Source organism: Talpa occidentalis, unplaced genomic scaffold (assembly GCF_014898055.3).
Source record: "Talpa occidentalis isolate TD23 unplaced genomic scaffold, MPIMG_talOcc4v2.1 talOcc4.14, whole genome shotgun sequence".
Classification (NCBI taxonomy): Eukaryota; Metazoa; Chordata; class Mammalia; order Eulipotyphla; family Talpidae; genus Talpa; species Talpa occidentalis.
The window spans coordinates 41544664-41558363 of record NW_023601433.1 but is presented as its reverse complement, the minus strand read 5'-3'; the positions used below and the strand labels follow the sequence as shown (position 1 = coordinate 41558363).

At 42.3% G+C, this 13700-nt stretch overlaps 1 protein-coding gene across 1 annotated transcript in view; it reads right to left on the bottom strand.

Annotated features, from left to right (window-relative positions):
* The window catches only part of ERO1B (endoplasmic reticulum oxidoreductase 1 beta), a 55118-nt gene extending 53240 nt beyond the window's left edge, over positions 1–1878 (bottom strand). The window contains exons 1-2 of the mRNA XM_037509820.2: positions 1849–1878; positions 376–513 (exon numbers count right to left, since the gene is read on the bottom strand). Coding sequence (XP_037365717.2) covers positions 376–513; positions 1849–1878 — 168 coding nt within the window. The remainder of the gene's footprint in view (positions 1–375; positions 514–1848) is intronic.
* Positions 1879–13700: the final 11822 nt, after the last annotated feature.

The window sequence follows — 13700 nt, the reverse complement described above, 5'->3', positions numbered from 1 at the left end:
GACTCCAGGGTCAGAGAGCTCCACGCCTGCCGGAAGGCGAGGGACGCTCTCCCGAGCGCCCGGTAGCGGCGAGTGAGGCTGGCGAGCCCACAGCCCCCACTTCATCCCCCAGGCGGCCCCGCCCCCGGCTTCCCCTTCGCCCGCGCCACGCCCCCCTCGAGCGCGGAGCCTTGTGGGAGTTGTAGTCCCGCGCGAGGTCCATTGCTCCTCCGGCCGGAAGGCGGGGCCAGCGATCCTGCAAAGCCGGGAGCTACTGCTGCGGAGGCTGCTCCGCCTCCCGGGACCTCGGGCTTCGCCGCGGCCAATGAAGCGGGACCACGCGGGCTTCCAAAACAAGAGGAGGTGCGGGCGGGTGGAGCGGCGGGTCCTCGCTACCAGTAGGCCGCCGTCGCTGTACCCGCACACCCCACCCCCCCACTGCCGGCAGTTGCTCCTGGAAACGAGACTGGGGGCCTCGTTGTGTCGTCGTTGGTAATAACGCCCATCCTCGAAGCTCCAGGATTCGCCCAGTATCTACGCAAATGAGGAACAGTGCGAGATGTTAGGCTTTGAGTCTGAAGCATTCCCTTTCTTTGTCTTGTTCTCTTTTCTGTAGCCGCACATCAAAGGGAGGTTATCCAGATAAGCCACCTGTGCAACGTGGCGGTGGTTTTTGAGGCTCCTTTTCATTTTATATGTCCCAGATGTAGGTGTCATCCTCTGCCTATCACCACTCCCACAGTTATGTTGACAGGTGCAAACAATATGCACATTAAAGAAGGGATAGATCCAAAAGTTTATGAGGGAGTGTGTGTATGGATGAGGATAAACACAAACACGCAGGAAGACTTGGTGTGATATAGAAGGGGTTAAGATCCCACCTCTAAAACATTCTAATTTGTGGCCTTAGACAAATGCCTTGACCTCTGAGAAATTCCGTTCGTCCATCTATAAAGTAAGTACAATACTCAACCTCCAACATTGTTCTAGGATTATGTGAGATTATATGAATAAAAGATTTAGTAGCGTGCTTAGTATATAACAGCTGCTTAGCATATGATAGCTGCTATTGATATATTTGATTTTTAGAAAACTAGTAATATATCACAGTACATTTATAAAGTGTGTATTAGTTTCCCATTGCTTCTAAAACAAACAGTGATTTGGAATACTTTTTATGACATATAGTTCTGGAGATCAGAAGCCCAAATTGGATCATCAGGATAAATTCTAGATATTCTACGCGGTTCAATACGTTCGCTTGTCTTTTCCAGTTTCTACAAGCCATCTACATTCCTTAGCTCATAACCATGTATTACTTTATCACATCTTTACTCCCTCTGCTTTCATTGTCACATGCGTTCTCTTTCTGATCCTAACTACTGCCTCCCTCTTATAAAGACTGTGAGGATTACATTGGGCCCATCCAGATAATCCAAGACAATCACCCCACCTCAAAATCCTTAATCACACATAAAAAGTTCTTTTGCCTCATAGGCAGAAGATAACACACACACAGCTGGGCATTAAGGCATGGACATCTTTGGGGGTACATTAATCAGCCTACACTTAGTGCTTTATACCTTTGGGAAAGCCTTCATAATTGGTGGAGTCATATGCAAAACGAAAATGCAGCAAAGCATTAAACCAAGTTCAGGGCTCTTCTAAGCACAGAGCCCAGTGCTGACTACACAGGTCACATGCCCATGAAGCCAGTCTGTCAGTCCTTTTCTTCTTCAGCGACTCTTTCTTTTCTACCTCCAATATGTCCTAATCTTCTCTAGCTTTAAAACAAGAAGAATTTTTGCATGATTCTTCCAACTTCTTTTCCATCTCTCTCCTTTTAGTTGCCAAACCTCTACTTTCTACCTTCTTGTTATCCTTCCCGTATATAAACATGTTCTATTCCCATCATTGCATTAAAGCTATTCTCTTAGGAAATGCTGTGGGCTTTTCTCAAGATTCCTTGCCTCTGTACTGCATATAATATTATTGGTAAAGTGTACTTCCTAGGATCATGTTATAAAAAATCCTGGGAATATTTTGTTATTAGAAAAGGACTGGATCATAAATTTCCTATTAAAATCTCAGGTACTTTAAGGGAGCTTTAATCTCAAATCCTCTAGTACATATGATACCAAATACAGAATCCATGGTGTATAGTTAGAGCCCTTCAAGATTTGTCACTGAAGAATAATTTGAGTGGTCAGTTGATGGGAAGAGAAAAACTGACATAGAACACCAAAGCGGGGGTCAGATTGCTTTTGTCCTCTTTGTTACTTGATCCAGAAAATAACGGCAACAACAATACTCCCTATTTGCTTTCAGCTCATCCACCTGATACACAACTTCTGAAGGACAAATGCTTTTTTCTAGGTAAATGAAATTGGCAGTTGCAGTTTGTCATAAAATACAGTTTACCCAAATTCATTCATATGAATGTCTGTCTCAATTCAAGTTAGCATTAAGTGTTATGAGTGTTGTCAGGGGATTCTTCCTTTGTGAACACACTGCCCTCCTCTCCTTTTATCCCAGTTTCTTTGTTTACCTTTACTTCCCTTAAAATCAAGTACAGATATAGATGAAGTCACCCCTACTTCCAGAATTTCTCAATGATGCAAAGTTTGAATCTTCCAATCTTGAATGCTGTGATTGAACTTTGTAACAGAGGAAGGAAACCCCCTTGGTTGCAAGCTACAAAAATCAGTTCTAGCTACCTTTTTTTTTTTTTTTAAGAATAGCAAATGAGAAAAGGTGAAGAACTCATAGTACCAAATATGAGATCACCATTTGCACCTCTGGAATTAAGGCAAATCCATCAGGATTCAGGAACTCAAAGAATCTTTTCCAGGATACTGCCTTTGGACTGATTAGTTCCAATGGCTTTTAGCCCTATCAAATTCCTTCTAGAATTAAGCTTGTGGGGAGGGAAGGAGCTCCTCAGTTAACAGCCCCACGAGACTAAGTGGAATGGGCAAGCAGTAACACAAATGAACAGTATAAGGTCAGGAACAGGACACAGTGCAGGTTTTCTGATCCCATGCAGACTGGGTAAAAGAGAAGTCAGAGTCCTCAGTGGTTTTGCAGGTTTTTATTGGGGTTCAGCGGGTACGTGGCAGGCAAGGGTGCTGGGGGGCTGGGAGGTTGGCAGTCCTCCCAGCCCCCCAGCAAATCTTCACTCTATCTGGGCTCTCTGGCGTTCTCTGGCGTTCTCTGCTTCTGCTTCGGGCTGCTTCTCTTTCAGCTTCTCCTGGCGTCCCCATGACACCACCCTTAAAAAGCACAGTCTTGGCCCAGGTGTACCCACTTCAGGTGCCCGCCATCAGGCATGCATTCAGGATCACAGGGTTCCCTCATCTATCCTGATGGCGGGAGGGCAGGAAAGCCTGATTTTTTACCTTACCCTACAAACAGCAAGTGCTACTGTCTTCAATTATTAATGAAAGGGGAAGGATGCTGGTCAGACAAAAGCAACAGATGGATGGCCTCTTTAGGAAATCATGTTTTATTCGGTTACTCCATTCTGATTTACTTTTATTTTTTAAACCTTGGCTGTATTCACACACTCATTAAATCATCACAGATATCCTGAATGTAGAACACCAAAGAAGTACACATCAGGACACTGGCAACCCAGAAACAGCAAAAATATGCCTATTGTACTTTACTAGCACCACCTAGATTAGATGAACCTAATTATGGAGCTAAGGTGTAGAAAAATTGACCACATTTTTGAACGGAAGAATTTATGGGTCTCCCAGGTCTACTGATCTGAGGAGGGTCAGGGTCAGTTATGAAATAAATGAAAATAACTCTTTCGATGCAATGATATAATTGGTTTCATTGGGACAAATTATGGAAAGGGGGTTAACCTGGAGGAGTAATCTTAGTATAGATGATAAATCCACTGGGGCCAGCCGTGGCTGCATTTCCCATGATTCTTAATGGAATCAAACAGAATCAGCTGTGAACCTCCATGTGCTTCCTCTTTTCAAATGGCGTGTCAAAATGGGTTTCAGTCACGATTAATTTTATTCATACTTGAAATACAGTCCACTGACAGCATACACAAAAACATTTATATTTATTATAGATTTACACCATGTTGCTCTAAAATGTAAATGATTGACTTGTTGCTCTGATCACGTTGTTCCTCTCTCTTCCGCTTCTTCTCTGAGTGGATAGTCTAATGATCTCATCCCTTTCATAGTCTAGAGTGAGTCATCCAGAATCTTAAGGCTGTTCCTACCCACCACATTCATTTAGCACCAACAGCCTGCTGCTCTGCGTTAAGAGCTATGTATTTATGTGATAGACATCTAGACTATAAAATTTTTTATACTATCTTCTCTATAGTGAATCATTTTCTATGAAGAGTAATCAATGACATTTTGTTGATTGATTGATCGATATTATTTTGGATCTCAATTTTGCATAGAAGACATCTATGTAAAAATCAGTCCTGAAGGAGCAGCCCATGAAAATTTCCTGTGGACAGCTGGAAAATGGCTTTGATCGACAGGAACATTCCTGGAGAAAGCAGTAAGACAGGCTTTCATGAAGGCAAGAGATTACAGTTCCTTAAACAGATATATTTGGGGACTGTAAAATATACTAAGGGAATAATAGACTTGTCAGAGGACTGGCAGAGGCTAATTACTGGAAATCCATTACTTTAACAGTATGTTTCTTCCTCAAGCATTATTTGAAAATCTATTGCTAGTAGTTTATGAAGCAAAGTCTTGGTGTAGGGTAAAGAAAATGTCAGGCTTTTCTGCCCTCCCGCCATCAGGATAGATGATGGATCCTTGAGGTCCCGAATGCATGCCTGATGGCGGGCACCTGGAGTAGGGTGTGGGCAGAGGTAGATGGGATTCACCTGGGCTGAGACTGCTTTTAAGGGCGGCGTCACGGGGAGAAGCTGATGAAGAAGCCGAGAAGCAGCAGAATGAACAGAAGAGCAGAGAAAACGCCAGAGAGCCCAGATAGAGTGAGGATTTGCTGGGGGCTGGGAGGACTGCCAGCCTGCCGGTCCCCCAGCACCCCTGCCTGCCATATGCCTGGTAAACCCCAATAAAAACCTGCAAAACCACTGAAGACTCTGACTCCTCCTTTACTGGGTCTGCTGGATCCCAGAAAACCTGCACAGTCCCAGTGCCTGCCCCTGCACTTGGAAACTATCTTCAGTACTTTAATGCTGAAGAGACTTTGAAATTAACAAAATTGCATTTTTGCATTTATGCAAAATTGCATAAATATTTACATTTCGAAGATATCATTAAATGCATTGTGTTTCTTTGATAGTCAGTGTAGGGCTTTTCTGCCCTCCTGCCATGAGGATTGATGATGGATCCCTGCAGTCCTGAATACATGCCTGATAGTGGGTACCTGCAATAGGGTGTGGGCACGTGTAGGTGGGATTCACCTGGGCTAACACACGGCTTATAAGGCAGCATCATGGGGATGCCAGCAAAGCCAAGGAACAAAACCAGAAGGAGAACCAGCAGAGAAGCAGAAGCCAAGAGAGAAAGCCAGAGAGCCCAGAAAGAGTGAAGACTTGCTGGGGGCTGGGAGGCCCCCCAGCCTCCCAGCACCCCTGCCTGCTGTGTACCTGCTGTGTAAACTCAATACAAGCCTGAAAAAGCCACTGAGGGCTCCTAGGATCATAGAAAACCTGCTCTGTGCCTTCCTGGCACTATACTTAGGGATTAGTGAACTTGTTGCTTTGAATTAAGGAGGAAATCATTGATGAACGGTTCTAAATAAATGTCAAGGTAATGGGGTGGAAATTTAATAACACCAGTAATTTTCACTCCTGATAGCAAAGTTGAATTGTGATTAATGAACCAGCTGAGTAATGGCAATCTTGTGTTTAAACAACTGTATTTGTAGATCGTACGGGTGAGTTAACAAGTGGCCACAGCAAATTTTTACAAAACAGACTTCCACCTACAATTGTTTAAAAGGGAATTTTTGCTTGATAATAGGATTTATGAATTTTATGGGGGGAATTTCTCCCCCTTTTAACAAGAAGTAGGGATTAAATATAATTAAAATAAAAGAATTGGCTGGCCTTTGGCTTGTAATTAGTTACCTAACCAAAGCATTTCTTGTTTTTCCTTAATATTTACTCAGCTGTGACCCTCTCAAGTATTTTCACTTAACAGCATCAACATTGATAAACCTGAGTAAGTTAGAATTATTTCCATTTCTAAAGGAGTTACATGCTAATGTATGCAATTTGGATAAGATGTACTTTTATATAACAAACATTTAGCATGCTAGAAATTCATATATAATGTGATCAAGGCACAATTCATAAAGTCTAAATAACTGGGAAAATTAGAATCAAAATTCTGCCAACTTGCACAATGTTCTATGTACAGGTAATAACAAAGTTCCATGCATCTACTTGCCCATTGGGGCAATCTGACTTCTACCCACTCTGCTACCACAGTCCTCTGCAGGGCCTATCACAATAAGTGCTACACCAAGGATGTTTTTACAATGTAGAAACCAATGTCTTGGGAATTACAGAGGGACAAGGTCATGGAGATGGTGACTACAAATAGGGAAAGGCAAAGGTCATAGGTAAGCTATGTGGCTGCCAGTGATTCTGTGTGGTCACTGAATTCTGTCTCCTTCTGTCAGTCTGTACCTTGTCATTGGGAATCTCAAAAAATTTAGTTTCTCCAAAGTTAGGTGCTTTTTTCTGAGTTCAATCAAGTTTGTATACCGATGCTATCAGTTGTTTCATCCTAGCTTTGTGCTGCTGTTTCTCCTCCAAGGGTCTCACTCACATTTCCTCTCCTTTACTACTCTACTGCCCTCTTCTCTCCCAGCCCCCTTCTCCCAATAGGGTCAAGTTTTTATTGTACAGTCTCAGTTGGACAGAAGCCTGACCTCCCCTGCTTCATTTTTGCTTGCCAACATCTTGACTCAGATTTGGATTCCTGCAGGTCTCAACAATCACATACTGTTTCCGTTGTGTGGCATTTCCTTTCTTCCACTTAGGGATTGTTCTTGGTAATGCCTTCTAGATACACATTCTGCAAGGATCTTCTCCTTTGCTTGAGTAGGATTGTAACAGGGTGGTCCCCAGGAAAGGGGGAGGTTCCCTGCCCCACCCAAGGAAGGGTAGAGCTGAGCAGGAAGAGGAGAAGCAGCAGAAGAGACTGAGGAAGGAAGCAGGATGGAGCCAGGAGACCTGGAGGAGGCACATGGAGCCTAGAGACACGTGAAGAAACTGTGCTTGTCTTTTGGTCGTGGACTGGGTGACACAGATGTGGGTGAGACCCATGGGGAGGTTACAATGGCAGCTTTTATCTTGATGTTGATTTTGCTCTTTTCCTTCCGGGCTTGTCTGGTTGTTTCTGGCCCTTTTCTGTGGGTCCCCACTGGAAGATGCTTTAGACTTGTGGCAGGCTTTGGGGCCTTGCTCTGGGCCAATCCCATTTGGATGGACTTTTACCCACGAGGGGACGGGTAACTTTGGGTGCTTCATTTAGAAACTAGACTCTTTGCCTTACCTGTATTGTTTCCTAGTTGTATTAAAGTTCCTTCCCATTGGGCCTCCCCGGCGGTGCAGCGGTTGAGCGCTGGGTTGCGAAGCTGCCTGCAGCCTCCGCGGCGCAGGTTCGATCCCCGGATGCTCCCCGGCCACCAGAGGAGGGTCCCACATGGCGCGCAGACCTCTCCTGCCGCCCGCTGCTCCCCTCAGCAGTGTACTTCGGTCCTTCTGCCTGCTCTGCTCCCTGCTCTGGCTCTGGTGAATTCTCTCACCTTCCCGCGCTTCTGACTGTACCCAGCGCATGTATAAACAAAACAAACAAATAAATAAATAAAAACATGCCTCTATAAAAAAAAAAGAAAAAATGCTTAAAAAAAAATAAAAAAATAAAGTTCCTTCCCATTAAAGTCTCATATGTTTTGTGTTGATGCGGCGAATGGCAGAACCCATTTAGAATAGGCAGGTTTGCGGGGTTTGGGCTGCCCCTCTCCCTGTCCTACAACAGGATGACCATCTTGCATTTAAAATGTTACAGAAAATAACCTTTATTTTTGTGGAAAAATGATGAGCATAGCACACACTTTGCAAGCCACTGTAAGTTTAAGGTTGAGACCTAATTGAATTGTCATTGTTAGTGACTGTCATTCACCGGGGCCAGATGAGTCACCACAGTGAACTCCATTCTTGGGACTCCTCTAGTCCCGCAAGAATGAAACAGGTCACTTATGCCTTGCCTTTGTGATTCTCCACAGATTCTTTTTTTCTGCTGTGCAATAAAAGCAACTAGCTATTTCTTAAATACTGCCTATTTTCACCAGTCTGCAATTGCCATCAGGTTATAAAACAATCAGAGGGTACAGAGAAAATATCCAGTCATTTCAGAGATTGCTTTACGATTGCCTGAGAGAAAACTTTCCTCCAATTTTCAGGTTCTGTTTTAAAGACATCTTAAAAATTGATGCTTCTAGTCTGTAGTACTTTTTTCAGATATTGCTGGATTTATCATACAATTAAGCTAAAGTGATTCATCATGATGCCATGTAATTTAACAAAGAAGTCCTCTTATCAAATACCTTTCTTGTAGTTTTTCATTTCCATGTAAGAAAATTTACAAATTTAACACAAGTAATTGTAAGATTTTTAATAACAAAAGAATGTTTTGGAAATTAGAAATCATGCTTATTCAAAAACTTGTTTTATATTTGAAAGCTTTGTGAATTTTTAAAATGAGCTTTATTTTTTTAGAGCCATTACTGATTCAGAGCAAAATTAAGAATGCCTATCTACCCCACCCTCAACACCTACAGCATCCCCTACTATCAACATTACCACCAGAGCAACACCTACCAGACACATTTGTTACAACCACTGAAACAATATTGACACATCATGATCACCCAAAGTCCAAAGTTTAGAGGTCACTCTTTGTGTTTTACATTCTGTAACTTTAGCAAATGTACAATAACATGTGTCCATCATTATAGGATCATGCAGAATAGTTTCACCACCTTTAAAATTGCCATGATCCACCTATTCACTCCTCTCTCCGTAGTAAATCATTTTATTTTTTTAAAGATTTATTTATTTATGCATATAAGAGCTGGGGTACAGGCCAGAGATGCGGGGGGTGGGGGTGAGAGGATTCACCAGAGACAGAGTGGGGAGCAGAACAGGCAGATTTACTGAAATACACTGCTGAGGGGAGCAGCGGGCGAGTCAGGAGGGGTCTGCTTCACCATGTGGGTTGCTCCCTGGCCAGCCGGGGATCAGACTCATGCTCCAGAGGCTGTGGATTGCTTCATAGTGCGGTACTTAACCCCTTTCATATCAACTGAAATTAATACTACCCATGTAGATTAAAAAAATTGAAACATCAAATTCATTAACTTTCAATGGTTTCTACATGTTCAATTGTTTCTACACAACACTCTACATGTTGCGCTTTCAAGAGAAAAAAAACAATTGATGAATAGTTGTGTCCAGTCATCTCATACATTAATCTTCTGACCAGAATAATGAAACCAGCAAGTGGGATATTTGACTGTAGCAGTCCAGGCACCTTGGGTTAAGTCAGAGGCCAAAAACGGTATCTCTTAAGGTAATTAAGATCACCCTTGGATAGCTTTAGAACAGCACCCTGCAGCATAGACTTCTCACATCATTCTGTACTCTCACCAATTAAGGAGACTAGTGCTTCAAATCAGAATCAACTTGGGATTCTCTGCACCTCAGCAGACTGTACAAGGTATTTATGCCACAGGCATGTCACCATCTTGTAAAAAGCATACTATGATGTATATTTTTTGAGTAAAAATCTCTCACCTATCCTGAAACATTATATACAATTTATAATAATTTTAACCACTAATGTGTTATTAATTTTTCTGATGTAGAGAAGTAAAGCTTGCCACTAGAGCTAAGTAATGGACAGACAACCACTTAGCAGGGATGTTTTGAGCATCCAATGAGGGGTTGGGCCCGATGATTTTTATGTTTTTCAATTCTGACTTTCATTGATTCTAACATAGAGAGCTGCAGCAAACCTTTTCAAATAACCAATGAACACAAAATCTTTTTCTAATGTATTCTAAACATTTTAGAATGTTTTAAAAAATGATCTAGACTAATTATAATACCCAGGAAAGAGGAATATGATATACTATATAATAAAATATATTTTTGAGAAAAAAATCAAGAAAAATTTTATGACTAAGATACAAACAAATAACTGATACTTAGCTAAAGGGAACAAGTTATTTATGGGATTATTTTAATAGAGCTGGTTGTTAAGGAAACACTTTAAAACATTCAGAAAGTAGTGTCAGAACTAGACACCAGGCTGTCTTAGAATATTGCTACACCATTTCTCTCAGTGCTCACAGTAGCTGCATTAGCAATTTAGGGATTTTCAAATTTTAAAGATTATCTTTTTATCCCACAGTGAGTATCTGCTCTGTCACTAACATTCCATTTAAAATGTAAGTATGCTACCCAAAAAATTTATTTCATTTGCAAAAAAGCAAAGTATAGCTACATGACGCCAATCACATCTACCTACCCACAGACTTTTGTGCCCACATGTTCTGCCTTTCCTGGCATTGCCCACTCCTTACTAGCCCTAACCCCTTTGCCAATTTAGTCCATCGCTCTAACAATTCTCTCATTTCTTTCCTGATTGATCAATTTTCTATTCTTTGTCCTTATTCTTTCAAGATAACATGTAATTACTCCCATCTTTTGAAAACACTTTCTGCCACTTTCTCTCTTTATAAAACACTCCTTGAAACGGTGATTTATATTTGTTCTATCCAATTCTGTTCTTCCTGTTCTCCTATGGACCCCCCCCCCAAATAAGTTTTTATCTCTTTAATACACCAGAACTGCTCTTAAAAGCTCACCGTTGACTTCTATATTCCTATATCCAAAGGTCAGGTCTCTGTTTTCACATTTTTTTTTGACCTAAAGCAGTGCTTGGCACAGCTACTATCTCCTGGACACATTTCCTTCATTCACTTGGCTTCCAGAATCTCATACTTGTAACTTTCCTGTTACTCTTTAGTTTCTTGCCTCTCTGTCTCCTTTGCTGGTTCTCTTATTCCCATCATTTCTAATCATGGTCTGTTTTGTTACACACTTTTACATCTTTGGCAATTTCATCCGAACACTTTAAATGCCATCATATATTAGTGACTCCCAGATTCATATGTGCAGCTTTGATCTCTGCCTTCAACTCCAGACTTGGGCCCACCTGCCCACTTGACACATGCACTTAGGTGTCCAACTAGCACCCCTGCCAGTATGTTCTTCTTACCAGCTTCCTCATTTCAGTACACAGCAACTCTCTTCCTCCAGTTATTCAGGCCAAAATTCTTGGTGTTTTATCATCTCTTTTTCTTTCCCTCCCACCCTATACTGATCCAATAGCAAATCCAGCTGGCTTTCTCTTCAAAATGAACCTAGAATCTGATCACTTCTCACCATGCCCTACTACCTCCCTAGTTCAAGCCACCACCATTTTTCATACGGATTATTGGAACAGCCTCCTAACTGGTCTTCTTGCTTCTTTCCTCCCCTCTCTTTATTTTTTTCTTAAAACAACCAAAATACTGGTGTTATATTAGAGAATGTCGCTCCCCTACTCAACCCTTCATCAACTCTTCTCTCTTTCATCAAAAAATGCCCAGATTTTGTAGTAAATTATGTGTCCTAATGTAGCCTGATCCCTGCTATTTCTCTAACCTCATCTCCACTTACTTTCTTCTTGTTTCATTCATCTTCAGTCATGTTTGCTTTTTTGCTATTCTTCAAACATACTGAGCAAGCTTCCACAGGGTTTTGCAACTACTGTTTTCTGCCAGGCATACTTGCCTCCAAATATCTACACAACTCACCCTCTTCAGACATTCAAAGTTCAACTTCTCAGTGAGCCTTCCATATCTAGAATTGTAATCCCCTTTGTCCCAAAACTTGTGTCTTCTTCACTTTATTTTCTCTTTAGAACCATTTAAAAAGACTATTATTTTATTTATCCTGCTTATTTCCTTTTTTTTTTCAAAGATTTATTTATTTATGCATACAAGAGATGGGGTATAAGCCAGAGGTGCAGGGGGTGAGAGCATTCACCAAAGACAGAGTGGGGAACAGAACAGGCAGACTGACTGAAATACACTGCTGAGGGAAGCAGTGGGCGAGACAGGAGAGGTCTGCTGTGCCAGGTGTGTTGCTCTCTGGCCAGCCATGGATGGAACTTTTGTTGCAGTGACTGGCTACAGCTTGACAGCACTGTCTTTAACCCCTGAGCCACCAGGGAGGCCCTTATTTCCTTTCTTTTCCACTAGAATGTAAGCTCCATGGAGGTGAGAATATTTGATTTGTAATCTGCTATATCCTCAGAATACAGAATAGCATCTGAGGCATAGTTGGCTCTCAATAACTTTTTGTTGAACAAGTGAAGAACAATATAGGTTTTATCACTTTTTTAAAAAGATCTATTTATTTATGCATACAAGAACTGGGGTACAGGCCAGAGGTGTGGGGGGTGAGAGGATTCACCAGAGACAGAGTAGGAAACAGAACTGGCAGATTGTCTGAAGTACACTGCTGAGGGGATGTAAGGTAAGGTAAAAAAGTATCAGGCTTTTCTGCCCTCCTGCCATTAGGATAGATGACGGAACCCTGCGGTCCTGAATGCATGCCTGATGGCGGGCACCTGGAGTAGGGAGTGGGCATAGGTAGATGAGATTCACCTGGGCTAAGACTGGGTTTTTAAGGGTAGCGTCACGGAGGTGCCTGCAGAAGCCGATAAAGAAGCAAAGAAGCAGAACAGAAGCCAAGAGAGAGAGAAGGCCAGAGAGCCCAGATAGAGTGAAGACTTGCTGGGGGCTGGGAAGCCTGCCAGTCTCCCGGCCCCCCAGCACCCCTGCCTGCTGTATACTGGTAAATCCCAATAAAAGCCTGCAACGCCACCAAGGGCTCCAGGACTCCTCCTTTACCCCAGTCTGCTGCATCAGAAAACCTGCACTGTGTCCACTCCTGCCCTTTACAGGGGAGCAGCAGGCGAGTCAGGAGAGGTCTGCTGTGCCATGCGGGTATCTCCCTGGCCGGCCCGGGGATTGAACTTGTGCTGCAGTGGCTGCGGACAGCTTCATAGGTTGTGTCTTAACCCCTTGCGCCACCAGGGAGGCCCTGGTTTTATCACTTTCTAACCCACAATCCATAAATGTTCTACAATCCTCAGTTATGAAAGAAACCCTATGAGTAGTTGGGATAATACAATAGCCTTGGCTGAGGATAAGATCAGGGTCCCTATTTAGAATTGTTAAACCAATACCAGAGACAAACAGTGAAAAGCCATGAGTGATTTTTGTAGTGCTCCAGGTAACAGAAGAGAACTGAAGGGAAGTACTCTCCAATATAGTAATACTATTGCTGGTTCTAACTCAAGAAGTAAAATGTGGTATCATGACAAATTTATTCCAAAGTTTTATAATTTGTTATGCAGTAAATGATTAATAATTCTCCACTGTACTTCTCCAGGTTCCCTTTAGATACGGGGGTTCATCTGGTAGACTTACAAATGGAGTCAAGGAAGAGTTGCAAAGGTCAAATTGATCCCTGAAACATGATGACTTTTACCAAAATTAGTAAGCTAGCTAATGATCCTGAGAAAACTCAGAGCTGATCAAGAAACAAATGTATCTAGTTCCATTCT